This window comes from Suillus subaureus (assembly GCF_016647635.1).
Source record: "Suillus subaureus strain MN1 chromosome Unknown BJ212scaffold_7, whole genome shotgun sequence".
Lineage (NCBI taxonomy): Eukaryota > Fungi > Basidiomycota > Agaricomycetes > Boletales > Suillaceae > Suillus > Suillus subaureus.
Window position 1 is genome coordinate 576,459 of NW_024538563.1, and position 25,389 is coordinate 601,847.

At 47.2% G+C, this 25,389-nt stretch overlaps 12 protein-coding genes across 12 annotated transcripts; 5 read left to right on the forward strand and 7 right to left on the reverse strand.

Annotated features, from left to right (window-relative positions):
• Window positions 1–80: 80 nt before the first annotated feature.
• BJ212DRAFT_1336653 (uncharacterized protein) lies at window positions 81–1,001 on the reverse strand. The gene is made up of 2 exons (XM_041334945.1): window positions 240–1,001; window positions 81–185 (listed from the first exon to the last, which is right to left on the reverse strand). Exon 1 carries the CDS (start codon window positions 903–905, stop codon window positions 240–242), a length of 666 nt encoding a protein of 221 aa, XP_041196034.1. The 5' UTR covers window positions 906–1,001; the 3' UTR covers window positions 81–185.
• Window positions 1,002–1,441: 440 nt separating this feature from the next.
• Window positions 1,442–2,253, reverse strand: BJ212DRAFT_1445452 (cyanate lyase C-terminal domain-containing protein; the record flags this gene model as incomplete). The annotated part of the gene is made up of 7 exons (XM_041338120.1): window positions 1,442–1,472; window positions 1,537–1,628; window positions 1,679–1,696; window positions 1,752–1,937; window positions 1,988–2,061; window positions 2,109–2,187; window positions 2,239–2,253. 7 exons carry the CDS (start codon window positions 2,251–2,253, stop codon window positions 1,442–1,444), a joined length of 495 nt encoding a protein of 164 aa, XP_041196035.1.
• Window positions 2,254–2,558: 305 nt separating this feature from the next.
• Window positions 2,559–3,591, reverse strand: BJ212DRAFT_971084 (ACN9-domain-containing protein). Its single transcript, XM_041344480.1, has 5 exons — window positions 3,474–3,591; window positions 3,318–3,419; window positions 3,173–3,222; window positions 2,979–3,121; window positions 2,559–2,921 (listed from the first exon to the last, which is right to left on the reverse strand). The coding sequence occupies exons 2-5, from the start codon at window positions 3,407–3,409 to the stop codon at window positions 2,817–2,819; spliced, it is 390 nt and encodes a 129-aa protein (XP_041196036.1). The 5' UTR covers window positions 3,410–3,419; window positions 3,474–3,591; the 3' UTR covers window positions 2,559–2,816.
• Window positions 3,592–4,493: 902 nt separating this feature from the next.
• BJ212DRAFT_1457668 (uncharacterized protein) lies at window positions 4,494–5,859 on the forward strand. Its single transcript, XM_041338883.1, has 2 exons — window positions 4,494–5,149; window positions 5,207–5,859. The coding sequence occupies exons 1-2, from the start codon at window positions 4,985–4,987 to the stop codon at window positions 5,762–5,764; spliced, it is 723 nt and encodes a 240-aa protein (XP_041196037.1). The 5' UTR covers window positions 4,494–4,984; the 3' UTR covers window positions 5,765–5,859.
• A 3,467-nt stretch (window positions 5,860–9,326) lies between these two features.
• Window positions 9,327–10,055, reverse strand: BJ212DRAFT_971152 (uncharacterized protein). Its single transcript, XM_041344481.1, has 2 exons — window positions 9,706–10,055; window positions 9,327–9,616 (listed from the first exon to the last, which is right to left on the reverse strand). Exons 1-2 carry the CDS (start codon window positions 10,013–10,015, stop codon window positions 9,378–9,380), a joined length of 549 nt encoding a protein of 182 aa, XP_041196038.1. The 5' UTR covers window positions 10,016–10,055; the 3' UTR covers window positions 9,327–9,377.
• Window positions 10,056–10,139: 84 nt separating this feature from the next.
• On the forward strand, window positions 10,140–11,993 carry BJ212DRAFT_1336683 (uncharacterized protein). The gene is made up of 4 exons (XM_041334946.1): window positions 10,140–10,352; window positions 10,408–10,844; window positions 10,896–11,112; window positions 11,166–11,993. The coding sequence occupies exons 1-4, from the start codon at window positions 10,263–10,265 to the stop codon at window positions 11,850–11,852; spliced, it is 1,431 nt and encodes a 476-aa protein (XP_041196039.1). The 5' UTR covers window positions 10,140–10,262; the 3' UTR covers window positions 11,853–11,993.
• Window positions 11,994–12,829: 836 nt separating this feature from the next.
• Window positions 12,830–14,845, reverse strand: BJ212DRAFT_1297444 (uncharacterized protein; the record flags this gene model as incomplete). Its single annotated transcript, XM_041332603.1, has 9 exons — window positions 12,830–13,003; window positions 13,053–13,247; window positions 13,350–13,496; window positions 13,557–13,889; window positions 14,001–14,096; window positions 14,179–14,366; window positions 14,420–14,503; window positions 14,566–14,718; window positions 14,776–14,845. 9 exons carry the CDS (start codon window positions 14,843–14,845, stop codon window positions 12,830–12,832), a joined length of 1,440 nt encoding a protein of 479 aa, XP_041196040.1.
• Window positions 14,846–16,137: 1,292 nt separating this feature from the next.
• On the forward strand, window positions 16,138–18,928 carry BJ212DRAFT_1265673 (uncharacterized protein; the record flags this gene model as incomplete). The annotated part of the gene is made up of 4 exons (XM_041330508.1): window positions 16,138–16,428; window positions 16,484–16,771; window positions 16,833–18,513; window positions 18,573–18,928. The coding sequence occupies 4 exons, from the start codon at window positions 16,138–16,140 to the stop codon at window positions 18,926–18,928; spliced, it is 2,616 nt and encodes an 871-aa protein (XP_041196041.1).
• Window positions 18,929–19,485: 557 nt separating this feature from the next.
• On the reverse strand, window positions 19,486–20,323 carry BJ212DRAFT_1336686 (uncharacterized protein). The gene has a single exon (XM_041334947.1). The coding sequence runs from the start codon at window positions 20,115–20,117 to the stop codon at window positions 19,827–19,829; it is 291 nt and encodes a 96-aa protein (XP_041196042.1). The 5' UTR covers window positions 20,118–20,323; the 3' UTR covers window positions 19,486–19,826.
• Window positions 20,324–20,909: 586 nt separating this feature from the next.
• On the forward strand, window positions 20,910–21,969 carry BJ212DRAFT_1336690 (uncharacterized protein). Its single transcript, XM_041334948.1, has 8 exons — window positions 20,910–21,046; window positions 21,097–21,221; window positions 21,272–21,343; window positions 21,396–21,443; window positions 21,495–21,509; window positions 21,562–21,609; window positions 21,661–21,675; window positions 21,728–21,969. Exons 1-8 carry the CDS (start codon window positions 21,027–21,029, stop codon window positions 21,763–21,765), a joined length of 381 nt encoding a protein of 126 aa, XP_041196043.1. The 5' UTR covers window positions 20,910–21,026; the 3' UTR covers window positions 21,766–21,969.
• A 644-nt stretch (window positions 21,970–22,613) lies between these two features.
• Window positions 22,614–24,164, reverse strand: BJ212DRAFT_1567288 (uncharacterized protein). Its single transcript, XM_041341988.1, has 5 exons — window positions 23,766–24,164; window positions 23,688–23,710; window positions 23,514–23,635; window positions 23,352–23,460; window positions 22,614–23,297 (listed from the first exon to the last, which is right to left on the reverse strand). Exons 1-5 carry the CDS (start codon window positions 23,870–23,872, stop codon window positions 22,747–22,749), a joined length of 912 nt encoding a protein of 303 aa, XP_041196044.1. The 5' UTR covers window positions 23,873–24,164; the 3' UTR covers window positions 22,614–22,746.
• A 90-nt stretch (window positions 24,165–24,254) lies between these two features.
• On the forward strand, window positions 24,255–25,000 carry BJ212DRAFT_1445458 (uncharacterized protein; the record flags this gene model as incomplete). Its single annotated transcript, XM_041338121.1, has 4 exons — window positions 24,255–24,482; window positions 24,544–24,636; window positions 24,690–24,779; window positions 24,827–25,000. The coding sequence occupies 4 exons, from the start codon at window positions 24,255–24,257 to the stop codon at window positions 24,998–25,000; spliced, it is 585 nt and encodes a 194-aa protein (XP_041196045.1).
• Between the last annotated feature and the right edge of the window lie 389 nt (window positions 25,001–25,389).

Genomic DNA, 25,389 nt, shown 5'->3' on the forward strand with positions numbered 1-25,389 from the left:
CGTGTGCGTTTTGATCCAAACCATGTAATATAAAGCAAGGTCTTTGTTGTTTTTGTGGGGCCTCGCAAGCACTAAAGAGTTCTATGTTGCAGTTGTTGTTTATTTAAATACACGTGAACAGGTTGTTATCTATATGTACTTTCAAAGCTATCATCTAGATTTGGCGCGCGGGTTGTTCAATGGCGCTGTATAAACTAGCCAGATTAGTGGGACGTATTTGCTTAAGCACATCGCCCTACCTAGATAGAAGGGAAGTATGGGTTCCAGCCTCCACCACTGCCCTCACCAAGTAGAAGCGGACTCTGAGGCATTGTTTCAGGCGGTGCGAAGCCAATAAGGGGAGGGAGCGTCCAAAGTGGTGACAATCCTTCGGGAGGCGAAGGAAGCACAGACGATGATTGCTTAACCACTCCACTCAGACCCTCACACACAATGATGCTTGGGGGCAGGTACTCCATAGGGGAGGGTGTGCTAGGAAGTTCTATGGGGCGAAGGTAAACCTTCGGTGGCTCACGCAGATGGGAACTCTGCGGCGGCAGGTTTGGCGGGCGACCCGGAGCTGAGTCTTTCAAATTATGTCCAGAGGAAGACTTGATGGCTGGCATTGTGCAAGCGCGAGGAATGGGCTTCGAAAGATATGCTGACGGTAGAGCCAGGCCAAGTCCAGCAGGCGGCTTTGATAGCGTCATAGTGATGAGTTCATAATCCGGAACAGCGCGTGTGTTAGAAATAGTATCAAGACAAGCGAGCGAGCGTTTGTGAGTAGTATTTGAGTTAGGAGCGATGGCTTTAGTGGTAACACTAAACGGGTGGAGGGACAGGATGGAAGCAGCTCGTTTGCGTTGTTTTGTGTCCACTCGTAGGAACTTGGGCCTTGCCTTCTGGGGGTTTGGGGGAACTCTCATATTCGCCCCGCGAATATCACCATCCGACTCATATCCCACATCCTCCTCGACAATAGCAGGGTTTATTGGAGAACGGAACTTTGAATCCTTAGGAGTGGCATCGCTGAGCGCGTGCGAGACCTGCTCGCGAGCTTTAGACAGCTTTGCGGATGCAGCAGCGATGAAATCTTTTGTCTTTTGGGACGATGATTGCAGATTCGGAGAGCCTGGGGGACTGCTCGAAACCTCTGTGTGTAAGCTGGAAGCATCAGAAGCCCTGATAGAAGAAAGATGAACTAGATCTCGAAGACGACAGGGAGGTTGAAGAAAGGCTGTGCGTCCGAGAAGAGCTTTCAGAAGATGAAGATGAGCTAGACATCATGGTTTCCTGCAGTAAATGTGGTTAGGTGACATTCGACCAGGTAGGCGACTTATTCATCATATCCTGGTCTGAATCAAAATATGATCTGGTAGAGCACTGAAACGATTGCGTCAGAGTTCCCTAACATTGTTTGTAGTAGTAATACATCATAAATACATTGGCAAGTACGAAGTTTCTACCATTTTGCGTAGGGCAGGAACTTGCCACTGTAATAGGGTATCACCAGATGAGGACCTGAGCAGGAACGTCGGACAGCATATGGCAACTCACTCGAAGGTCAAAACAACACGATCACCCTTCGGGTCCGGCTTCTTAGTAACGTTAACTTTGCAGTCGATCATGGACATGATGCCGTCACCAAACTGCAGAAACCAAATTAACATATTGGCGAGTCGAATTTCAAGTCTCTCACCTTCTCATGAACGACAGCCTGATTTTGATCGTTTGATGAGATTGTGGCATAGATGATATCAAACGCGACTGACCTTGATGGCATGCCCATACACGAGGACACTCTCATATAGACGATAGAGGACGGGATCGGTGGGAGGCATAGGTCCAAGGCTACCACGATTAGGCCACCAGTGGGAACCAAGTTCACTCTGGACACTAGCAATGGGAATATCCAAGACATTTGCAACAGCTTCGAGCTCCTCGGGAGACATTTTGGCCTATGGGAACACGTGAGCGATTGCGATCCAATCCTAGTGTGCAGACGAACCTGTCCATAGAAAGCTGCAGCTACCCAGATCTCATCTCTTCCGATTGCCTTAGAAATAGCTTCAAAGGACAACCCTATTGCGTGTTAGAGAATCTATAGCTCGCCAGCGCCTATGCCTCACCTTTCTTTGCTTTAGCCTCGAAGAGTGCCGCCACAATCGGGGGCAGGTCAGCATAAGGCAGGGTGTTCGATGAAACAGCCTAGTTACTCAGTCAAGGTATTGTAATGAAAATCAAGAAAAATTTACTGACAGCAGCTTGCGACATTATGGATGAGCGAGTCTAGGGCAAAATGATGAGAACCAAGTATTGAATCTATATAGATCTTATTTATATCTATGCGTGCACGTGACTCCAGATATCACTTATGAAAGTGGGAAGGAGTTGGGCCCCCGTTGATGGCGAACTCACGGAAGCACGAGGCAGTATAATTGCAAAGGGATGAATTTTCTCGTCTTGGTCCGGATTGGTCCGGAGACTAAAACTTCCCAGTCATTTTATTCGTATTTCTCAGCCTTCCCAGTCGTGTCAAAGGCGGAGCGGCTAGGATTTTGCGGAACCAAGCGGAGTGGAGTATGCACACGAAGGACGGAGTATGGATGACTGAAGGTGTCAGGTCTTGGTTTTAAATTTGGCCTTGGCGGAACGTGTAGGACTTCACGGAACCAAGCGGAAGGGTGTATGTAAACGAAGGACAGGTTATGGATGACTGAGGATTACATTTCTCGGTCTGAGAGCCGGCCGTGCCGGAACGCGCAGGGCTTCACGGAACCAAGCGGAACGGCATATGCGCGTGAAGGACAGGTTATGGACGACAGCCGCTGAGTATGCTATTCCTTGGTCTCAGACTGGGCCTGTTCGCTATTCACCGGTTTCCATATCTCTTTAGTCGCGTGCATGAACTCATACAACTGTCCAAGTTGTTCTGCAGACATCTGAACACATGTTAATACCAGTAAACCAAATCCATAGATGAGCGGAATCATAAAGACCTTTTCATATACCGTAGGATCTAGTTTTTTGAAACTTCTCGAGTCTGAGGGATCTCGCGGTAGCTCATCCAAGTACATCTTCCACTGTGTCAGGAATCCCATGATGTGTACTGGATTGGTAGTCTCTCTATGCCTTCTAAACTCTTTAAGAACAACGGTGAGCTGGTGGCGCGTCACTACCGTAGAACACATACCAGCTTTGACATAGTCATCACCCAATGAACGCATTTCAATCGGGAGCCTCCTGTGCGACCTGAGTAATCTGCGGTATAAACTACAATACGCCAAAAGTAAAAATTGAGCCACTTGCCGTCGCCAAAATATAACAAACAGACATACGGAATTGGCGGGTATAGTGCAACGCTCGCCTGACGTAGGTCTAGATGCTTCGTGGTCGCAGATTCTGCAAGGCGAACAAAAGTAGAGCGCATTGTATAGTTCCTTTTATTTGCCCTCGGTCGTTGGTTTCGTTCGTACTTCCGGGTGGTTCCGTACCTCCAAAGTTATGAAGAACAGTAGGCACTGAAATTGGTAGGTTATGATCTCCCAGTGATTGTATAGAGACGATTGTTGTGATATAGACTTAAAGCGAGAGTGGCGGAGTAGATAGTCAGTATAATAGAATATCGGAAATGACCGAACCTACTAAGTAAATTATCTGCTGTAGATCCAAGGAAAATACTATAATTGGAAGTTCCTTCTTTATTCTTGGACTTGGTCAATGTCTGTATGAAAATCTGTCCGCAGTTTGTATTCCACACTCAGTGGTAACTAACATATCCCTGGCTATTTTTGGCTCGCAGGGAGATGAAGACAAGTCGCTACAGATCATAGGACCACCTTTCAAAACATGTTAAACACTATTCGCCTCATTCAGAATGCGTCCGCTGCTAGACGTTCTGAGAAGGTCGGCTCAGAATCTTGATGGATATCTAGATCACCAAAAATCTCATTTGCAGTCCGTATTCTGTTCTGCAGATACTGACATGAAGACCACTGGCAAAGTCCTTCTGCGTCAGGCACGAGGACAACATCGCCCGTGTTCCTCGATCGAGATACAACCCCGAAATTCGGGTATGTGTAGTACCAGGAGAGGTGAGTGCGATAAAAATGAGCTGATTATCCGTACTTCGAAAAAGTTTTCCGTAGCACCTTTCAACCTCTAGCCTCGTTAACTACCCCACATGCTCCTGCAATTTCCGCTTTTGATGCCGAGCTTGAATCGGAAAATAGACCGAAGGGGGTTGGGTCAGTACTGAGTATGGCTTGGCCTTGTACATTTACTCATGTACGCAGAGATCCTCAGAGGTCCACCTCAACCTGTCATCGTCACAACAGATTTGAAATTTGTTCTCAGAGGACGCTGGCTGGAAACCTGCTGGATTTTCCTTTTGTCTGTGATAGTTGACTATCTGTCCATGACAAAGACTAGTTCCTTGCGACGATAATCTCAAAAACATTTATCTTGACTCAAGTATATAGGTGTCACCCTGGTCGAGGATTGGTGCTGTGCACCGCTATGATACGGCAGTGTATGTTTTCTAATGGCTGCCCATGCTTATACTCTTGTCTGACTTATGGCGCCAAGATTCCCATGGTCTCGCTGTCATTTTCCGAATGAGATAGCCCATAGTAATGATCGTTCTCCAACTGTGCGGTGCTGGCCATATACAACCATGGTGAGGGCTGGCGAGTGGTCACTGGGCGGGGCTAATCTTCGGACATTAACCTTATGTGCGACAATACGCACGGATGCTCGCGCCGGTTAAGAGAGGCACGAGTCATTCAGTCTACTCGAGGCTCCAGAGGACACGTCTCCAGGAGCATATCCAGCCCAAACACCGTAACACACTCAAGGGAAGCCGGATCCTGGTTGACTACAAAAGATCATCACAACCTGCTCGATAATTGAAATTCGTCGCTGGGGATGTTTTATCACATGCAGTACGTTCGAAGGTATTTAAGGTGACTCAACACAGGCTCCAAAAGCACTTCAGCGGTGCATCATGAGTCTATTAAAGATTCCCTTCATCATAGCTCCGGCTATTGGCGTCCATATTTCGTTCAGTTCTTCTTCTCCACCGCCTTCACCCGAAGAGAAGGTGGAGTCCCCCACGCTCGAAATCATCATTATACGGTTTCAGAGTCTTTGGGGTAATAATACAAAGAAGGTGTGTGGCCTCGAAGTATCGGTCGTTATTTATATGGATCGGTGGATGATATAACAGATCTGCACATGGGCAGCATCATCTGCTGAAGTTGTCAACATCCTTGTCATGCATGTAGATCCCTCGCAGATTCCAGAGGGCATCTATGGCGCCAGAGCTCTGCAGCTTTTGCGCGTTCTTCACCCCACGCCAATCACTCCCGCTTTCCTTGCCGGCAGTCTTGCTGTCACGATTGGCGGCGTGTTCAGGCTTTATTGTGTGTCAACCTTAGGGAAATATTGGAGCTGGCCGCTCAGCATCAGACGAGACCACAGACTTGTGACGAGCGGGCCATATTCTCTCGTTCGGCACCCAAGCTATACCGGTTTCCTTCTCCAATATATTGGGCTCATTGTCATGTATGGAGAGCAAGGATCGTGGTTGAGGCAGTCTGGGATTTTACAAGTACCTTTAGTAAACGTGCTAGTAGCATTTGGCTTCATCGGGTTTACAGTATGTGCTTGGATGGCTATCAGCCGACCTCCAGTGGAGGACAAGATGCTCCAGCGTGCACTGGGAAAAGACTGGGAGAATTGGGCGAAGAGGGTGAAGTACCGATTGCTCCCTGGGGTTTATTGATCATATGCATACTGAGCGCTCCGCTTGTTTGTTTGTTTGCTGTACGAGATTGGTATCCTGGGTCTGTTGTACATATAATATAAACCATGAAAAAGGATCCGCATGCATGGCAAGGATGCTAGCCACTTCAGCAGATGATGCTGCCCATGTGCAGATCTATTATATTGTCGAATCAGACAACGACCGATATTTGTATGGGAGCAACACCTTATTTATATCTACACCCCGAAGTCTCAAAAGCCATGTCATGAAAAATTCGAACACGTTGGGCGCCATCTTGCTTTCAGCTGACGAGGGCGGAGCAGAAGAAGTGAGCGAAACATGGACGCCAAAGCCGAAGCTACGAAAAGGGGATCTTCAATAGACTTATGGCACACCGCTAAACTGTCTATGGACTCGCTATCATATACAGTCTTCCCTATGCGCTTCTCATGTGGAGTTCAGCTACAGTTGATGATTGACTTTAGGCAAAACTCACTGATTACCTCCAGTATGGTGTTCTTTGTTATCGCTTTTGCGCACATGGTATTCTGCTCAGTGATGCAAAACGCTTTCAGCGCCACTGGTGGTCTATTATACATTATACATCTTTGTATTTTAGACGGTGTAGACGACACGTGCTGCATCCGAACGAAAGGACCCCCCTGAATCAAATTAGTGGCGCTAATACCTGTACTGTTGTGCGTTGTACATCTCGCTTTGCTGAAGCGGGTGACATGGTGACATCCAACTGAGCATAGATCACGCTCCCAGTGAGAACGACCAGTGATCGATCGAGCGATGTTGATATCATCTTGCCGATCGCACAGCGTAATATTTCACAGCGAGGAAGGGGGTCTCATGCACACCCTCAAATGAAACTCCTCGCAGGAGCTCAGCTGAGGCGAGTGGGAAGAGGATGTAGGCGATGACGAATGTGGACAGCAGGTAACAATAACACCGGCGGAAGTTGGTAGAGATGGTACATCTTTGACAGACGAGCACTTGGACATCCCACTGTCCTACTGTCCAGCCATGGAAAATCACAAACATGTCTTGCATACATCACGATCGTGAGATAATCATACAAGCATTCTCCAACAGACGGGTCAGAGCAACAGCAGCTGGTTGCTACCACTTGGGTCTCCCTGCATTTGAAAACACCTATTCCACCTTTTCGAACTTCCAGTACTTCGCGTCCGAGTCAGGATCTGGCTGAACAGTGATCTGGAGTGAGGTTGGTCATGAATAAAGCCAAAACAGATCAGCAATGAAAACAAACAGGGGTCCAGTCTTTGCCTTCTTTGAGGAACCACACTTCGGAAATGTCCTGTTGGTGGATCCTGCGGATAAGGTGATGAATAATTCTCGATACAACTGGGACCGAAGACTGCACTCACACAACTTTTTTGCCGTCGTCACTCGGCAACTGGAGCACCTGGGGATCGATGAAGCCTTTGGCTTTGCCAGCCTACAATTTCGCGCTGTTAGCAATTCCGCGTCCGTCAACACCAGACAGACCAACATCCAAATCGCACCCAAGGTAGAAGCCTGATACAGTATCACGGAGAGTCGCAAGATGCTGAACCTTGTCCAGGATATCGACTTGGATCTATGGGCATTGATGAGTATGGGAGGCACGTCGCTGTAACGATGCATGTGTACGATTAGAGCAAGGTTGTGGACGATCAAGCCCGTGTCTTCTGACATGTAGACGTATAGGTTTGGATACTTGAAATTGGCGATCTTGTACTTTCCGGATTCGATCATGTTGCTCATGGTTGATTGAAGATTCTGTTGAGTACTGATTGAGAAAGGTTGTTGATAGAAGCTGCTGAGTGCAGCCTGAGGATATGCTGCGACCTTTATACCTGGCTGAAAGCTCCATCACTAGTTCCAGATAGGCCTCCATCATCCGAGTCTCTTGGGATCACAAGTGCGTCAAGTGCCTCCCGAAATGAGACTTACCTACATTATCAATGACCTAATCATCCCTCGGGTCGCCTCCGGTTCATTAGTATTGATCTCGTACATTCCCAGATGTCGAACAACTCCTTCTTACCCCGCTGCATCCCCATTTCAAACGGGGGTTGTAACAACTTGCAGCAGAGTTACCAGTTCCCCGCCACTCGTCCGAAAATTCTTGGTTTTCAAAAGTTGGTAATTCAGGGGTGCAGTGAATCTTCCATTCAAACTGTCGTTGATGTGATGAAGACTCACCGAGTTCGGGTCCAAGTATTTACGATGCACGGGGATCAGACAATCCAGCTTCGTCTACCACATAATCATTGATGTCAGACAAACGGCGGGTTCCGAGCGGCACCTTACACATAATGGAAAAAAAATGTTTCATACCTTCGTTTACAACTAAAAACAGCTGTATGGCCGGTCTGCGCCTTCCTAGTGATAATGAGATAGATAGACGTGTAAGTACAAATCGAGGTAGAGACTTGATTTGCATATCTCTCTCACTCAAGATTAACAGAGCAATTCCAGTGCATTGCATGGAGCTGTAGAGTAGTGGGTCATGGATGATACAATGCCCGGCGGAGGATTTTTAATGCCACACAGGTGTTCTTCAATTCACAGAGGATAAGGCCCACGTACCTCAAGAGGAAAGTCACTGAAGTTTGAGAAATGGGCGGCAGGTTCTTGCAGATAGGTTATCGCATACCAAGAAACCCATCTCAAAGAGCGTGTGAAGCTCTAAAAAGTGCTGCCAAGGGTGGGTTGGAAGGTTCCCTTGCCATACCACTGTCAGCCTATAATATACATCAGAATTATATCACCCTTGTAGAATCGTGTCTCATGTTGTATATGTGTGACACTATGAGAAAGATATCTAAAACTAAAACTAGATGTATAATAATGTTTTTTGTTTGTCACATGCATCTGGTCATAACAGACTCAGGTCAATTTCATGATTCGGAGCCGGCAATGACTCTCTAGGCATACTACACGTCGAACTCCCATGTAATAATTTTGAATCATCAATCCGAGGGTCAAGGTTACTATGCATTCCTATGCTTTCAGCATCAGGTCCGTTTGCAGAGAATTGGAGATTTACTGCAGACAAAACCCAACTTGGGAGTTGGGAACACCATGCCTTTCCCACTTGACATTACATTGTGTTCGAACACATCACGTTTGCAGCACATATATTATTATATTCATTGAGGATTACTATGCAAGTATGTACTACACGAACCAAACGCTTGATTATGATCCCAACGTCTGTAACAATGCAGTCATAGGAGTCCAAGAGAAACCGAGAGTACGGGCTTCACAAGGTACATTGTGAATTTTCGGTACCCTCTCGTCTCAATGACCATACAGCTGAATCATTTCATCGACAAAATCACCGTGTCGCTGAACTTCTGAGAGCATGTCCGCACAGCTGCATGACGCGGTGTTAGATAAGTACTGCCAATGTTCCAGCTTTTGCGATGGGTTCCTCCAGCAAGGAACTGGAAAGTTGACATGGCGTGTCCACGCTTGAACACAAACCTAGTTCTGGAATCAATGCCTTATGACGAAGGCAGGAAAATATCCTCGCGGCAAAACTTGACGCAATTAAATCTTAGAATCGTCACTGCAAAAATTAGAGTAGAACTTACTACGCCCAAGACTTGAACTACGCATCTTCTCCGAATGAAAGTGGTCCCTTCCGTGTTTTCTTCGACTTTTTCTTCGATGCTTTTTTGGTGCCTTCATCGCTGCCATCCAAATCTCCGACAACCTTTCGCTTGAGCTTGTTAGAATGTTGGGCCTTCGCACCCGAAGAAGAAAACGACAGAGTGACGGCAGCCTCTTTTTGCTTCTTCTTCGAGGAATTCATGTCTGATTTCGCATCATCCTTGGTATCATTCTCAACTTTTTTGTTGGGATCAGGGAGTGGTGACAATCCTTTCTCTAAGCGATCTTGTCACAAAAAGCGAAAGGTTCTGTAAGGTGACACGCACCTTTCCGCCTCTCATTCTCTGCTTCTCTCTCTGTGAGATGCTTGCCTTCTTTCAGCACAACTACCTGAGGTCTTTCATCAACATCATCCTCGTCTACACTTCCAGGATCATCGTCGGGTCGTTCGGGTATCGCAGGACGGACAGGTATTGGTGGACGTCCCGAACCGTCATCATAGTACTGTGGCTCATCTTCGTCTTCGTCCGTTATGCCCTGAACTTTATTCTGAAATTTCTGCAAGAATGCAGGAACATGGGATTGGTAATGTAAGCGAGAGGAGAGCTGTTGTCGGGTGGGTTCCTTGGCAGACATAACACCTAGTCCTACTTAACTCATGAGAGTTGTATATCGTGACAGCACTTGTTTGCACGTGTATTGCTTTGATTATGGGTATGTATGCATAATTGCATATGTATGTTTTGCCCCTTGAGATCTTGAGAACTTGACGATCTCGAAGTCAAGTCATAAGCAGATGCTGGGACTCACAGGATACTGCAGGTATATCACGAGGCAATAGAATCTCTCAAGTGTATGATCAATCGCAAAGGCCACCACCAATATGTGCCTTTCCCTCGTCTCCCTTGATGATGATACCCTCCTTGGCGTCTTTTCTGCGCTGACTGTTCCAGATGTGCTCAACCTGAGACAAGTGAGACTATTTCAGCTCAACCGAGAATTTTGCTCACTTTTGCTCGAAATATTAGACATGCCGTAGGCTGCTAGTTTTTTCAAGTCAGCAAATTGTATGGCAGAATATCGCTTCTTCTCAGATATTGCAGCAGGGTATACCCTTCTCTAAGAAACCACTCTCGAGTTTCTCTGTTCGTGATCTGGAGGACAGAGTACGCCGTGCCTACCATCTGGGGAAGGCTTGGAAAGCTCCTTCAATTACATTTCGCGCGTCTGGCTTCGCAGCGAGCAGGGGGGGGCCTATTCAAGACATCTACTTCATTCCAGGTTATGATCGGAGATGGCTCATCACAGTCTCTCAGGGTATCTGGTCGATGATCACACTTTGGGATCGCCGTAACTTGGCGCGAGTCACTTCTTGGTCCCCTCAAAAGGCTGTCTTCTCTGCTCTAGCAGTGAACGCGTCTGAAGACTGTGAAGCTGCTCTCGCAGTGTCACTGCACAGATACGAGTCTGTATTACCTTACTGACCACGCTCGTCATTGCACTAAAGCATTCGCAGTTCCGTTGTGGTTGAGATATTAGCTATCACGTCTACAGCGCCAGACTCTCCGCCAGGATTTGAATGCATTGCCCGACTCGACACGTTGCGTCAACCAATCGCTATGTGCGGGTCATTACTGGCCTTGGCTGACGACGAATCCGAGACAATAATATGGAACTGGAAAACGCAGGAGTACGCGATCTTACAAAGTCCCGTTGATACGGACCTTTGGCGGGTATGTGACTCCGTCAATTATCAGCCCCTTTTTCATTATTATGAGATCTGTAGAACAAATGCACTCAGGTCGTCTTTGCATACAAGACCATCCTTGTTGTTAGAGCTCGTTCAGTTCATGCATTTGCGGACCCAAAACTAGCACCATATCCCAACACATGTGTCCATCATCCTTATGCCCAGAACACATTTGGCTGGGTGGATGGTATCTCTGTCTCTGTTCCGCCATCTTTGCCTGAGGATCCCACAGGAATGGAAGGACAGCCTCTGTCAGTTCTTGTGCGCACGAAGAATGACGACCCGTGGTCGTCCACGTTCAAGATGCAACTCTGGACTTTGAGTCCAATGACCTCGTCTCATGAAACTGTTGACGACGGGCCATATTACAAATTTCCCCCTTCTATGACTACAGAAATCGTCACACCGCGTCGGGGTGCCCTACGATGCACTGACATGGTGCTTGGTCCGTATGGAACTGCAGTCTGGGTGCAACCAGAAGACTATTCAGTTGCAGGTTTAATCTCTTCGAACGTTCACTTGCAAAATATGCCTGTGCCACAGTCTCACGAAACACTTGTAGCCGCCGCCTTCCCTGGATTGCTCAATACTCAGGATGAATCGCAGGTCAAGTCATCGTGGAAGAATCACGGGAAGGATTGGACGTGTCTTGATTACGATGAGGAAAGAGGTTGCGTTGCACTAGGCTCGGCTGCTGGTGCTGTCACTATCCTAGATATTTGAAATCTAGTCCATGCAACCAGCAATTTGTATGCTCACGGAGGACATGCTCGCCAGTGGCTTCTTTAAATCCCCGGTAGTTGTCAAGTAGATATGACGTTGGAAGCAGCAATGATATAGACTGCACATCTTTCTGATACTGTGGAAGTAAATAATTTCCTTTCGAGGCTACTTTTTAACGAGAGCCTTCTCGCCGGGATGAAGGGATTCAGCGAGTGCCCCACGCATAAAATGATTCCACTAATATACATCAGGAAAACCCTCCCTCGACAAATTATGTTAAATAACAATAAATGTCGATAATTTCTGACTATTATCAGACATTATCAGCCTTAGGAAGGTTATGGCGCATAGAAGTACTTTTTTACCCCCTCGAGAGTAATGTATAATTGTCAATAATTAGTTGATATCACAAGCAATTAGAGTGAAATTCAGAAAGAATATGTTGAATCACGAAGCGGAAATCAAGCATTTCAGACGGTGTTACAATAAAAAGAATAGCATTTGATTAAAAGACATATACAAAGTAACTAGAAACACGGGGACAAGCTGACGGAGACCAGGGTATATGAAAACGAGTGATCAACAAATCTGGGAGCAAACTGACGGAGACCAGGGTATATGAAAGGAGTGACCAACAAATCTGGGAGCAAGCTGACGGAGACCAGGGTATATGAAAACGAGTGATCAACAAATCTGGGAGCAAACTGACAGAGACCAGGGTATATGAAAGGAGTGACCAACAAATCTGGGAGCAAGCTGACGGAGACCAGGGTATATGAAAGGAGTGATCAAACAAATCTGCACTATTCACAGATCAGCACCATACTAGAAGCTAATCCTCACCCATGCCATCAAGGTCCAGTAGCGCCAACGCCTTTCGATGCTCATCAGCCTGATTATTGCCACCCTTTCATTTCAAGGCCCTGCCAGTAGTGTCAATACCCAAGTCAAAGTAGCACCATGCATACTAGCGAAACTTACTGAACAGACTCATAGATGTCCGCCATCATGCAGTGAAACTTCTTAGGCACGTCCTTCTTCAGATCCTCGAGGAACTTCACATGAAACATATAAGTTTCGCTGAATTGATTCCCCGTGAAGTTGAACTTCCCTGGGGAACCAAGCGTCTTCCAAAACAGGGCTGCATAGATCTTGAAGACGAGTTAGCACTGCGCAAAGAGATAAATAGAAGGACATTACTGCCGTCGCAACCAGCGCCAGCAATGGCACAGGCATTTCGGGGCGTTTGGCTTTGTTGCCGGCAATTTCGATGAAGCGCTCTGCGAATTTGACGCCGATGGACTTCGGGCCATTGAAGATTCCAGTATGCAGTAGAAAGATAACAAGTTCACCCTGGTAGGGTTTGTTTCCCCTAGGCGAGGGATTGTCATTGGACTGTTGAAGAAATAAAAGTTAGTTAGATATGTAGGAATACGATAAAGAACCCGCTTCTGAGTGTGAAGAACTTAGCGAGTGGCAAAGAATAGTACAACTTACATCAAACTTCAAAGAATATGAATACGCGTGTTGCTCCATAAGTTTTTTCGCCTTCACTGTGCTCTGGCCGAGACGGAAGTAGCCATCGATGTTGGCGCATGCAACCTCTTTCAGGTCACGGCGTAATAACGGGATGCGAGGCTCCACCTTGAGTAATTGAACATAGTTAGAAAAAAGGAAAACTGCAATGAGCATTACAAGACATACCAGGTTACCAAGCTGAGTCGCATACTGTGTGTCTTCTTGAAGACGTTGTTTGATGGCATGCGCACCACTTTTCTTGGCCACTGTAAGCAAGGACTGGAGCGCGACTTGATTTTTATCGACGAGTTCGGGATATGCATTGATGAAAATGAGGTGGCCCTTGGCATCCATAATTGCATCCCGGACTACTCGGCGAGTCTCTTGATTTTGATCAAGTAGTTTCACCTTCCCAGTCTCATATTGAATGAGACAAGCAGCACTCTTGGGCGCAGGTGTGGCGGAGGTGACTGTAGTGCCTCCAATGTCACTAGAGTAGGGCTCTTCGGATCCCCCACACTGAGTAGTAGTTTCATCAGTAGGCTCAGAACCATCATTGTTGCGCCAGGTTGGAATCTAGTAATGTTCACTGGATGATCGTCACGTGAGAACTGTTTATTTCGGACTCACCTCAGCTGCTTGTTTGCGATCTCGAGCAGATTGACCAGACTGAGATTTGCTCTTGCTGCGTGATTGAACATTGTGCGGCTTCATCTTTTTGTCACCCTGAGTTGGTGACAAATGAAGGGACCTTCAATATCATTGTGAGTGATGGCAACTGGCGCAGCTTAAGTAACCAATCGCTGACCTCATCGGCGAGCCTCATGGCAGTAGTCTCTTGTTCCTCGCCTTCACTCTCCTCGTCAGCATCCGAGTCTTGACCATTCTTACCGTCAACCTGTGTATCAGAGTCGAGCTCATCAGAGTTGAACAATGTACTGGCATTGACATCCAGCATCGCATATGTGCGACGAAGCTTGTGAGGTCGATACAAGCCTGCGCACTAGCATGAGTAAGACTTCCTTATCCGCATCTAGATAATCACTGACCTCGAGGTGTTTTAGGCTCCAAGTCCTCATCACCGGCACTTGATTCCTCATTGTGTTCATCATCCACAAAGGTATGCTGTCGCTCTAATGTTGTATACCGTTACTAATTTAGTGCTAATCTATGACTCATAAAATTAGTGATTCACTCGTCTTCAAAGGCAGGCTCTTGTCACTGCGAGCGGCTACATCTGTGTTGGTGATTTTCCTCTGTTTCCGATGGTTGCTGCCAGCACCCGAACTTCCTAGTTGAGTTGCCGGAGAAGCTTGATGAACTTTTCTGGTCGATTTCGGCAACCAAACTGCACTTACAGGTGAGCATTGAACATCAATATTGGCATATCGTATTGCTTGCTCACCAGCGTTTTCCATAGCTTTTTTCTTGGCGTTTCGAGCCTCTATCGATGCCCGAAGGTGAGAAGCAGGCATCTCTGAGTCTGCTGATGGCCACTCACCACGAGAATTAATAGGTGTGGACATTGTACACTAGATCGAAAGGGCAGGGACGACTTAACGGTAAAGGAGTGTGAAGATGAGAGAGTGGGAGGAAGTTTGTGAAGATGAGAGAGTGGGAGGAAGTTGAAAAGTTTGAGGGCACCTGTCAAATTTTTAGTGCATTTCAACGGCGGAGGCTGTTCAACTTTACGAGCCCTGACTTTAGTTCTCGTGAGCTCATCTGTTTTTTTTTTTTTTACCTCAGACTGACCCTCAAATGTTTTAGTATCAATTTACTAGCTTGGCTGTTGCACCGGCACTGTTTCTATCCCCCAACCCCCATCTCAGTTTCGTTTGACCTACCGAATAAACCTCCCCCGACCCCATCTCAGTCGTATCCCCCGACCCCATCTCAGTCATCGTACCCACCGACCCCATCTCAGTCGTACCCACTATCCCCCGACCCCATCTCAGTCGTTGTACCTACCGACCCCATCTCAGTCGTACCCACCGTCAGCCGTCAGTCGTCTCTCAGTTTCTATCCCCCGACCTCATCTCAGTCGTATCCACCGACCCCATCTCAGTCGTCTACCCACCGACCCCATCTCAGTCGTATCCACCGACCCCATCTCAGTCGTCTACCCACCGACCCCATCTCAGTCGTCTACCCCCGATCCCATCTCAGTCGTATCCCCCAACCCCATCTCAGTCATCTACCTAACAGTTTCTACCACCGACCCCATCTCAGTCGTATCCCCCGACCCCATCTCAGTCATATCCCCCGACTCCATCTCAGTCGTATCCCCCGACCCCATCTCAGTCATCTACCCCATCTCAGTCGTCATCCCCCGACCCCATCTCAGTCGTCTACCCCCGATCCCATCTCAGTCGTCATATCCCCCAACCCCATCTCAGAAATGTCGACAAAATGCCCTGCCTGTGCCCGCGACAATCTTACTGTTATTGGCCTCAGTCAACACCTTGCTAAGAGCCGTGATCCCCGTTGTCATGCACTGTACCAGCAATCACATACTCGTGTCAATTTGGACGAACCTCTCGATGAACCTTGCGACAAGTCTGAGGTGCCTGAGGGACCACATGTCAATATGTACGAGGAAGAAATGCAGGACTTCGAAGACAAAGTCCTGCAATCATTTGCCGAGCATGATGGAAATGGTGAGCATGATGGAAATAGCAGTGACGAGGAAGATGGTAGGGAGGAGTTAGAATGGGAGCCACCAGTGCAGGAGGATGAGGGATGGGCAGGGGTGGAAGTAGATGATCCTATGGACCACAACAACAGCAGTATCGACCGCGAAACGCGCCACCAGATTGAACGGCAAATCGCAGATCACAATAGAGTCATTGAGTCTTATCCTGATCGTCGAGCAGGACAGCCTATCGCCCAAGCTGAAATTCGAAATGTGAATGCTACATATGCTTCCAGTATCGACAACTTGAACGCGGAAAATCCTTATGCTCCGTTCACCTCTCAAATGGACTGGGAGGTTGCGCAATGGGCGAAGTTACGTGGCCCAAGCTCAACAGCATTTTCGGACTTGCTTAGTATTGATGGTGTAGGTTGTTTGTTTTAAGATTCACGGACTGAAAGTGACTTATGTTTATTCACAGGTTAGTGAACGCCTTGGTCTGTCTTACAAAAACGCAAGGGAGCTTAATAGTATCATCGACACGCAACTTCCTGGTCGTCCGAGGTTTCGTCGTGAACAGGTCGTTGTTGCGGGCAAAGCGTTTGATATTTTCTACCGTGACATACTTGAATGTATCAAGGATCTCTACGGCAACCCAGACTTTGCTGACTTTCTTGTGTTTGCACCAGAACGCCATTACACAGACACAGATAAAACAGTTCGGTATTTCGGCGACATGCACACAGGTAAATGGTGGTGGAGTACTCAGGTGAGCTCACACAGATTCATATCGCTTGCTCAATCATTGAATTAACCTTGATATTGAACAGAAAAAGCTCGACAAACAGCGGCCAGGGGCAACTATCGTTCCCGTCATCATTTCGACTGATAAAACACAAGTCACTGTGTTCCGTAACAAAACCGCATACCCTGTCTACCTTACTATCGGTAATATACCGAAAGAGATTCGTCGAAAACCGTCCCGACGCGCACAAATCCTTCTCGGGTATCTTCCCACCACACGCCTTGAGCATATAACCAACAAGGCTTCACGTCGCAGAAGTGCTGCAAACCTTTATCATGCTTGCATGTCTCGTATCTTGTCACCGCTGGAAAAAGCTGGTCTCGATGGTCTAGTGATGCAAAGTGGGGATGGCGTCTCGCGCCATTGTCATCCTCTCTTCGCTTGCTTTGTTGGCGATTACCCCGAACAACTATTGGCTACTGGTATCAAGACTACAGAATGCCCAAAGTGTGATATCCCACCTGACGAGCTTGAGAGTAGCACAACTCCCTTCGAAATACGCGATTTCGATGCTGTTCTTGAAGCACTCACCACAATCGACGTTGGAGCCCTTGAATTTGTTCAGGCATGTCGCGAGGCAGGAATCAAGCCCATTGTCCACCCGTTTTGGGAAAAACTACCCTACGTCAACATTTTCCAAGCTGTTACACCCGACGTCCTCCACCAATTGTATCAAGGACTCGTTAAACACCTTCTCAATTGGCTGGCAGAGGCATGTGGATCAGCCGAGATTGATGCACGGTGTCGAAGGCTACCGCCGAACCACCAGATCCGTTTATTTATGAAAGGAATTACTAGCCTCTCTCGTCTCAGTGGCACGGAACATGCCCAGATATGCCGTTTTCTCCTCGGCATAATTATCGACATACGACTTCCTGGCAATCTAGATCCAGCTCGTCTTTTGCGAGCTGTTCGTGGCCTCCTTGATTTCTTGTACCTGGCACAGTATCCGTGTCACAGTTCCGATACATTGTCTCTGCTCGATGAAGCTCTCGCCCTCTTTCATGACAACAAGCAAATTTTTGTGGACCTCGGTATTCGCAATAATTTCAATCTTCCGAAACTTCACGCGACTCGGCACTATGCATCTATGATTCGTTTGTATGGCACCACAGATAACTATAACACGGAGTACACGGAACGTCTTCATATAGACTTTACAAAAGATGCCTATCGTGCCACTAACCACAAGGATGAGTTTGTGCAGATGACTCGGTGGCTCGAGCGCAAAGAAAAGATCGTGCGCCATGATAAATTTATTCGGTGGCAACTCAACATCAATCCCTTTACCCACCATCCTCATCCACCCGACTTGTCTTTTCGCCGCACTCAAACCTTAATGAAGCACCCAAGCGCAAAAGCAGTCCCAATCCAAAGATTGATTTCAGACTATGGAGCCATCTACTTTCGCGAAGCTCTTGCTCGGTATATTGCCCAGCAAAACCATCTCAACGAAACCCTTTCCCGTCAACGTCTTGAAGACCTGGCTGCAAATGTCATTCTGCCATTTCGTTCAGTCGCTGTCCACCACAAGATCAAGTGGGTCTCCGTCAACACTCAAGGACATGGTGATCCATGTGTCACCGTTGATAGTGTCCACGCTAGGCCTGGTCACGCTGGAAGCTCTCAACGAGATGATGCAGTGCCTGCGCGTTTTGATACTGCGCTTGTCAACGATGGTACTGGTGATTCTGTGGGTGTCAAAGGTAAGCTCAATATTGACTGGGTCTTACTAGTTTTACTTATTCAACAAATAAATATTCAGGCTACCGCGTTGGTCAGATTCGCACCATATTCTCTATCCAACGACAAGATGCGCTGTCATTGTTCCCTCCAACGTCCCAACCTCCAAAACACCTTGCTTACATTGAATGGTTCACCCCGTTTTCTTCAATGCCGGACTCGCGTCATGGTATGTACAAAATTTCTCGTTTCATTCGTTCGGGCGAGAGAGTTGCTAGCATAATCCCTGTTTCAAACATTGCTCGCAGTGTGCATCTTATACCAAAGTTTGGACCAGTCGCACCTCGTCACTGGACAAGCAACACTGTCCTCGAAGAATGTGATACTTTTTTCGTTAATTGTTATATTGATAGGCATAGTTTTGTGGCCCTTAGATAGCGCTGTATAATGCTGCATAATTTTTTCTATGTTATGAAGGCTAGGACATTTATGTACGTCTAGCTCTAAAATATGGCAGTTTATCTGCTTTGTTGAAATTCTCTCTAATTTATCCTAAGTTAGCACGGGAGGTTTTCCTGATGTAACTATTGGTACACTTTCGAAATGCACAGCCGACATGTTGTAAAATGATATCGACGGGTGCTATTGGGGTACCATGCGTCTATTGTAGGAAAGTGAGGTATGGCATAATTTGTCTCGCCACCCGAAGTGTCGATTTCTGACCTCGACGTTTGAGACGAGCGGCCTCAGAGCGACGATATCATCAAGGTATTTCATTATGTAGTCTTACATAATGTAGACCCACGAGCTCATTATCATTTTATAATAGCGGCATCGAAAGTACGCTATGCTCACTATGATACCTCACTCAAGCTCTACACTTATCGACATCTACTCTGATTGATAGCGGTCGTAATTATCGTGTACCTCCTGTCCCCGCAAGTACCTCACGATGTACAATTTGTCACCCGTACCATCTGCGGATCCACCCACGGATCCACCCGCACCCGTGATACTCTGACCCGCGTAAGGGTGCGGGTAGTAGGCCGCCAAAGTTCCATCTACCAGCGGATTGGGTACGGGTGCCACCCGGGTTCGCCCATTTTCTAACTACACGGATGTAAGACCACTCGATAGCAACATGGAATCGATGTTCCAAGTCCCATCTTCGTTTGCATTATGATCTATCCTCTGTCGCTGCAGGCACTACTACTAATCCCTCATCTGCAGTTCTGCGAAGTCGAATGATCTCCCTTCTAAAACTTCCTTCCCATCCACATCCTAGTCCGAGGCAAAATCTGTCCATTATTTTTTCTGCATTACGAATACCTTCAAGTCAAGCAAACTCAGCATCATGATCAATATCACCAAGTGAAATTGATTCGGGACCTTTGAGATTGTCACTGGAGACTGCTGCAAGTGGAGGAACAAGTGAAAAGTAAGTTTCGAGTTGCTTGGCAACCTCTGTATTGATGCCTGGAAGTTTGGTCGTACGCATGTGAGCATGGTGGCGTCGTGTTGGCTTGCCGTCAGCAGCATTCTTAAAGGCGGACATGATAGCGAAGATTAGCGCGAACCTTGCCAAGTGTCTTGAGTATGCTGACAGAGAGATTGCAGTCCTTGACATGCGAGTGTGGCCAACCTCCAGACTTAGTAGCCACTGTAGAGAGTTTAAAGTACCTCAAATCACACTATCATACACTGAACTGATGCTGTATACTATTTAGTACATCCTCCCAGTTCTGAGTTCTGCCTGGCAGTGCCAGTTCTGCCCTGCTACGTGGCAGAATAACAGAGTTTGGCCCACAATACTAGATGCATTACTAACCGCTCAAAGCCGCTTATGCATCTGTCTTCGTGAATCTTAGGCGTCCCATTTGCGATGGTTCAGTCAGTCAGTCTTCCCTCTCTTGTTTCTCGCGATGTCATTCGCGGTCCCCTGGAGTTGGAGTTCGCATTGACCCCTGCGCGTGCTATGGCACAAATCACTCAGGCTACTGCCACCGGTGCCGCAGATAGGTTTTTCTTTAGATAACTCGTTCTTGCCACCGCAGCCCAAATCGGGTGGATTAGCTCAAGCCAGACTTCGTCGCCACGATAGGTCGGTTCCGCAAAACGTAAAACCTAGTTACAAATATGCCGTGGGGCGAGCTACAACCCGCAGTTTATGCGACCCGACGTGTGAATTCAGAGGCTAGCGTGCATCAATGTGAACGCAAATGATGTAGCGGGAAATGTATTGGTGGTGAAACACGTGGGGGAGGGAGAACGACTTGATTCGTACTGAGAGGAAGCTGACATGTCTTGGGTCAGCAGCATCATAAAGCAGTAAGGATTGCATTTATCCAGCTACATCTCAACTGACAAACCCCCAGATTGGTGAATCAGTCTCAATCCTGGAGCTACTCTGACGGAAGGCCATGGACCCCGTGACTCTGTCTCGAAGAGCAATATTCTCGCTTAAACGTTTGTAACATTATGTGGAGGTCAGTAGGTCAGTTGAACGCCATGCCACGTCGTATTCCAGCAAGGTCCAATGGGTCAAGCAAATCCAGGCCTACGAAAAGGTATAAGAAGGACCTCTGGACTTTTAATCTATGCACTAACTTCCTCTATCCTTCACTCATCTTGACTTCAAACATGCAGCGCTCTCTTCTGTTCAATGTACTTGCCTTCATGGTGGTTCTTGCGGTTGCATACCCCATGTCAGGAGCGATTACGGAACGTTCCTGTGGGTATTCATGACATCAGTTGCATTATAGTTGTTAACATATCATGCAGCTGTAGCTAGGCACGAGGATGAGGCCCGTGGCGTATACTTCCCGATTAGCTATGACAACAACAAGAAATGCTGTACGTATTCATGACCGCCAGTTGACACCGCGATGCTAACATACCTATTTAGCCGAGGATGATGTGATCTTGTACCCCATGTTACTTAAAGAACGTTCCTGTGAGTATTCGTGAGATCAGCAGTATCTTAGTTATTAAAAATATCATGCAGCTGCGCTTGAGCGCTGCAAGTACTCGTGACAGTCAGTTAACACCGCGACGCTAACATACCTATTTAGCTGAGGACGATGTGATCTTGTACCCCATGTTATTTAAAGAACGTTCCTGTAAGTGTTCGTGACATCAGTAGCGTTATAGTTATTAACAATATCATGCAGCCGCAGTTGAGCGCTGTAAGTATTCATGACTGTCAGCTAACACCACGATGCTAACATATCTATTTAGCCGAGGACGATGCGATCTTATACCCCATGAAACAATGAGCAATTCCAACAGCATCGGGAGAACTTGAAGGTATCCACTATTGTTAATCACGAATGTGGGGCCACTTTTAGCGAATGTTGATAACGTTTGAATTTACTGCGTTTGGTTTGACAATGCGTTGAGCATTATGTACCCCCGACTCCATGAAGTGAGGAGGTTCTGTCAGCTCCAAACGTACATCCAGCACCTGTATGCTGATGCGCGCCTGAAATGATTTCTTTTTTCAATCATGTCGCCGTTTTTATGCAAGAGTCCTTGCACCCGCACATACGTGTTTAATCTTGATGGCTGTCCTGTGATATTTTTGCTACAGCAACAACTTTCTGTGTGTGGTTACAGCGGACCCTTGCAATTCGCGCCTGCCAAATCTTCCTTCCTCCCACCGATGCTATCAGAGTGCTGCATCCGACGTTCTGGTATGCCTGGGACAGGATAACATCGTATTTTCATGCGCTCACTTTGAGATAGTGACATACGTGCACTGTGTTCCAGTATCATTCTGCCAATTGTTCAAAGATACACCTTTAAAATACCTAGTGTTGTATGAAATCTGCAGGCGAGGGTGATTCACTGCTAGACGAACGAAGAGGCTGCTACATTGCAGCTTGACCCTCTCAGTCTTCTAGTCTCGATTGGGTGCTTATTCGTGTCGCAATCGGGAACACCACTTACGATCAGACAACCCTCCGACAATCTGTCGTGTGGCAATCAGTGAGGCTGATATAGGAAACCACCAATATTCTTTGCAGTTCTGCACATCTCAATTGGCGCACGACGATGGCACCTCGTATGGGAAATCAGGAAAGAACATAACAGAGGCTGTGGAGGAGCATCTTGCAACGTCTGGTGAGCTTAATAGGAAGGTTAATTGTAGCAGCTCTATGTACTGGTTGAAGGAGTACTCTCTGCGAATTACAACGTGACCCAATATACGGATGCACTACGACAAGGGAGATAGATCTTCCAACAGAAATCTATAATTATTCAAGTAGCCTCTGATCCTCGACTTTCTCCTTGGAGATTGCAACCGCCCAAATATCCTGTACCGAAGCCCAATACCTCTCTGGCTCCACCCGGACGTGTGCTACATGTTCGCTCTCTTCAAACAGTTCGCAACGTGCATCCATTCCGCGTCCCTTCGCAGTCTCGGCATGTTGCGTGACATCTTGCCACGGAATCAATTTATCCTTGCGCGAGAAAAGATAGAGGCGGGGTGTGTGGAGGCCCATCCATGGTAGGACGCGGGGATTCCACATTTCGATCCGGAGGTTTTCCATGATCATTATTCGCTTACCCAATACCAGAGAGAGGCCAAGGCCGACGAAGTGCATTGTGTATATCATAGCAAGTACAATGACCCTGAGAATTGGGTTCCGGATGACAATGCTGAATGCGAGTTTAATTGTTTTTAGGTTACCTATTGCCGGGCACGAGTCGAGGATCAATGCGCTCGCGGTGAACGGTTGAATTAATGTGGAGCCATATTTCCGCTTTAGCATGTGTCCAAGAAGTGTCATTTGCAGGGAGCCTCCTGGTGATGCATGCAATGATCAGCCTTTTCCATATTCAGCCTGGGTGAACTTACCATTGGAAAACACGTGAGTGAGTATGCGGGGAGGCGGTTGAGCAGAAGAGGAAGATGGGAAGCAGTGCAGTGCTTCTAAGGCATCGATTACAGGCATGAGGCGCCGTTGCTTTTAATTGTGTGAGCTGAGAAGACAACAGCAAGGAATTGTAGGGTGCTCACTCTGGTACCGGTTGTAGTCCAGAACACGTCGGGATTGCACCGAACGACGATTTGAGACGCGTTTGGATATAATTTGGTATATGCATGGGTATAATTCTGCAAATGCCTAAGTTGTGCTCCCACTATAGACGCAACACGTTAGACAAGGATTTAAACAAAACTGGGATAGCCTACTCCATCCGAATATCAAAATGACGCTACAGAATGCCTCGTGACGCGTCAGCTTTTATGCTATCACGGATATTGACTCACTTTGGCAATGTAGTATCCTGGCATTGCTCGCAGGTACCCCGGAGATATATCCCAGTGCCAATTACACTGAACCCTTCCAGAGAGTGAACTCCAGGTTTCTGCGACATAATGGTGGAGGTGTGCACGTTAGTAAAACCCCAATGAAACGAAAAACAGTGACACGTGTTACTATAAGGTCACCGAGTTTACTCACGACCAAACATAATTATAACCGTCTGATTAGGCGCTCGACCTTGTCTGACATTGGAATTTGTAGTCGCAGTCGTAGTCATAGGCAAAATCATGCTTAGTGCGTCGTGCGAGATACAATGACAGGGCAATGTCCTTGTTTACCAAGGTCATGTCAATGGGGACTTCGGATTACTACGATTTATGTAATGTGCATGTGCATGTGCCAATCCAACTCTTACTCAGGCCCGGTAGTTCACACTTTCAACTGGCACTGACAAGCGCCTGTTCTTTCATATCAATGCTGGAAGTGGTATACTTATGACCCCTCGAATCACAAGAGAGTCGTGGTATACACTAACGGCCACCTGGACTCGGAGGTGCCGTCTAATCCATACCCTTCCTATCCCACCCTCGACCACTTCCCTATCCTGCGCCGAAGATCAGGAAGGTGCGAAGGTTTGGCTTCGCGCATTCGAAGACGCCAAAACTGTCCCAAAAAATCTAGTCGAACTTACTTTCTCTCGCAGTTCTGGTCCTGGAGGGCAGGTACATTCATATTACCCGTTTTCCATGTGAGAGTGTGGTGTACTTAATTGATATTGGTTAGAATGTCAACAAGGTGGAGACTAAGGTTTCTGCGCGCTGTCGTGTAGACGCACCTTGGGTACCGTTATGGGCGCGCGAGAGTCTCGTGAGGACGGTAATTTGTGGAGCTGGTCATGCGATTGTCAGACTGAAACGGTTTCATTCAAGCCATACTACGTCAAAACATCGCATTCTTTACTAGTTTCATCTAGCACGTCTCGTTCTCAAGCACGAAACATTGACGATTCCCTGGGCAAAGTCTGTTCAACTTGTCAACACTGTATCACAAACTGAACAGTCTCAAGATGCATGCTGTCGTGATGGATGCTGCCAAGAACTTCATCACTAGCGAACCCAGTGCGGAACAAAGACAGAGGGTTGCCAATCTAGAAAAGGCACACGACAATCGGAGGAGATTGGAGAAGGATAAACGCAGTGCCGTGAAGAAGATGAGGTCCAATAAGGGGTGGAGCGAATAGCATCTTGGTCAGTACGGTGCACGAGCTATGGGTACAAATCCTATCTAACTGAAGATTGAGAAGTTTTCATAACAGCATAGTAGTCTCCGTCGTATACGATGGCCGATATCTTTAACAGTATAGGAGTACAAGACGCAGGTCGAGCAAATTAATTAACTCGGGAATCGATATTATTCAACGCCTGGAAACGGTGCTACTTTATCCACACCGTGATGCCCGGCACCACATTCCAGAAACTGCGCATGAGGGCCACTGAGTTCTCGAGTGGAGCAAGGAAATTTCGGGGGAAGTAATCTTGCAGGAATAGGTACTCATGCACGCTTACACACCCTCCGCTTTCTGATGATGAAGCCCTTTTCCGCAGTAATGCGTTCATGCTGCTTCAAGCT

What these genes read in the sequence shown, in the direction of transcription:
- BJ212DRAFT_1457668 (XM_041338883.1), top strand. Translation starts at nt 4,985, where the DNA reads ATGAGTCTATTAAAGATTCCCTTCATCATAGCTCCGGCTATTGGCGTC. An exon ending in GGGGTAATAATACAAAGAAG is followed by an intron (nt 5,150 to 5,206) that starts GTGTGTGGCCTC and finishes ATGATATAACAG; the next exon opens with ATCTGCACATGGGCAGCATC.
- BJ212DRAFT_1336690 (XM_041334948.1), top strand. Translation starts at nt 21,027, where the DNA reads ATGGGTCAAGCAAATCCAGG. An exon ending in ATGGGTCAAGCAAATCCAGG is followed by an intron (nt 21,047 to 21,096) that starts CCTACGAAAAGG and finishes TCTATGCACTAA; the next exon opens with CTTCCTCTATCCTTCACTCA. An exon ending in AGCGATTACGGAACGTTCCT is followed by an intron (nt 21,222 to 21,271) that starts GTGGGTATTCAT and finishes CATATCATGCAG; the next exon opens with CTGTAGCTAGGCACGAGGAT.
- BJ212DRAFT_971084 (XM_041344480.1), bottom strand. Translation starts at nt 3,409, where the DNA reads ATGCGCTCTACTTTTGTTCGCCTTGCAGAATCTGCGACCACGAAGCAT. An exon ending in TGATGACTATGTCAAAGCTG is followed by an intron (nt 3,122 to 3,172) that starts GTATGTGTTCTA and finishes TTGTTCTTAAAG; the next exon opens with AGTTTAGAAGGCATAGAGAG. An exon ending in ATCCTACGGTATATGAAAAG is followed by an intron (nt 2,922 to 2,978) that starts GTCTTTATGATT and finishes ACATGTGTTCAG; the next exon opens with ATGTCTGCAGAACAACTTGG.
- BJ212DRAFT_971152 (XM_041344481.1), bottom strand. Translation starts at nt 10,015, where the DNA reads ATGTCTGCCAAGGAACCCACCCGACAACAGCTCTCCTCTCGCTTACAT. An exon ending in AGAGAATGAGAGGCGGAAAG is followed by an intron (nt 9,617 to 9,705) that starts GTGCGTGTCACC and finishes CCAACAAAAAAG; the next exon opens with TTGAGAATGATACCAAGGAT.
- BJ212DRAFT_1336686 (XM_041334947.1), bottom strand. Translation starts at nt 20,117, where the DNA reads ATGTCAAGGACTGCAATCTCTCTGTCAGCATACTCAAGACACTTGGCA.
- BJ212DRAFT_1336653 (XM_041334945.1), bottom strand. Translation starts at nt 905, where the DNA reads ATGAGAGTTCCCCCAAACCCCCAGAAGGCAAGGCCCAAGTTCCTACGA.
- BJ212DRAFT_1567288 (XM_041341988.1), bottom strand. Translation starts at nt 23,872, where the DNA reads ATGTCGCAGAAACCTGGAGTTCACTCTCTGGAAGGGTTCAGTGTAATT. An exon ending in CAGGATACTACATTGCCAAA is followed by an intron (nt 23,711 to 23,765) that starts GTGAGTCAATAT and finishes GGCATTCTGTAG; the next exon opens with CGTCATTTTGATATTCGGAT. An exon ending in GGACTACAACCGGTACCAGA is followed by an intron (nt 23,461 to 23,513) that starts GTGAGCACCCTA and finishes CACAATTAAAAG; the next exon opens with CAACGGCGCCTCATGCCTGT.
- BJ212DRAFT_1336683 (XM_041334946.1), top strand. Translation starts at nt 10,263, where the DNA reads ATGTGCCTTTCCCTCGTCTCCCTTGATGATGATACCCTCCTTGGCGTC. An exon ending in ATGTGCTCAACCTGAGACAA is followed by an intron (nt 10,353 to 10,407) that starts GTGAGACTATTT and finishes TCGAAATATTAG; the next exon opens with ACATGCCGTAGGCTGCTAGT. An exon ending in GTGTCACTGCACAGATACGA is followed by an intron (nt 10,845 to 10,895) that starts GTCTGTATTACC and finishes AAGCATTCGCAG; the next exon opens with TTCCGTTGTGGTTGAGATAT.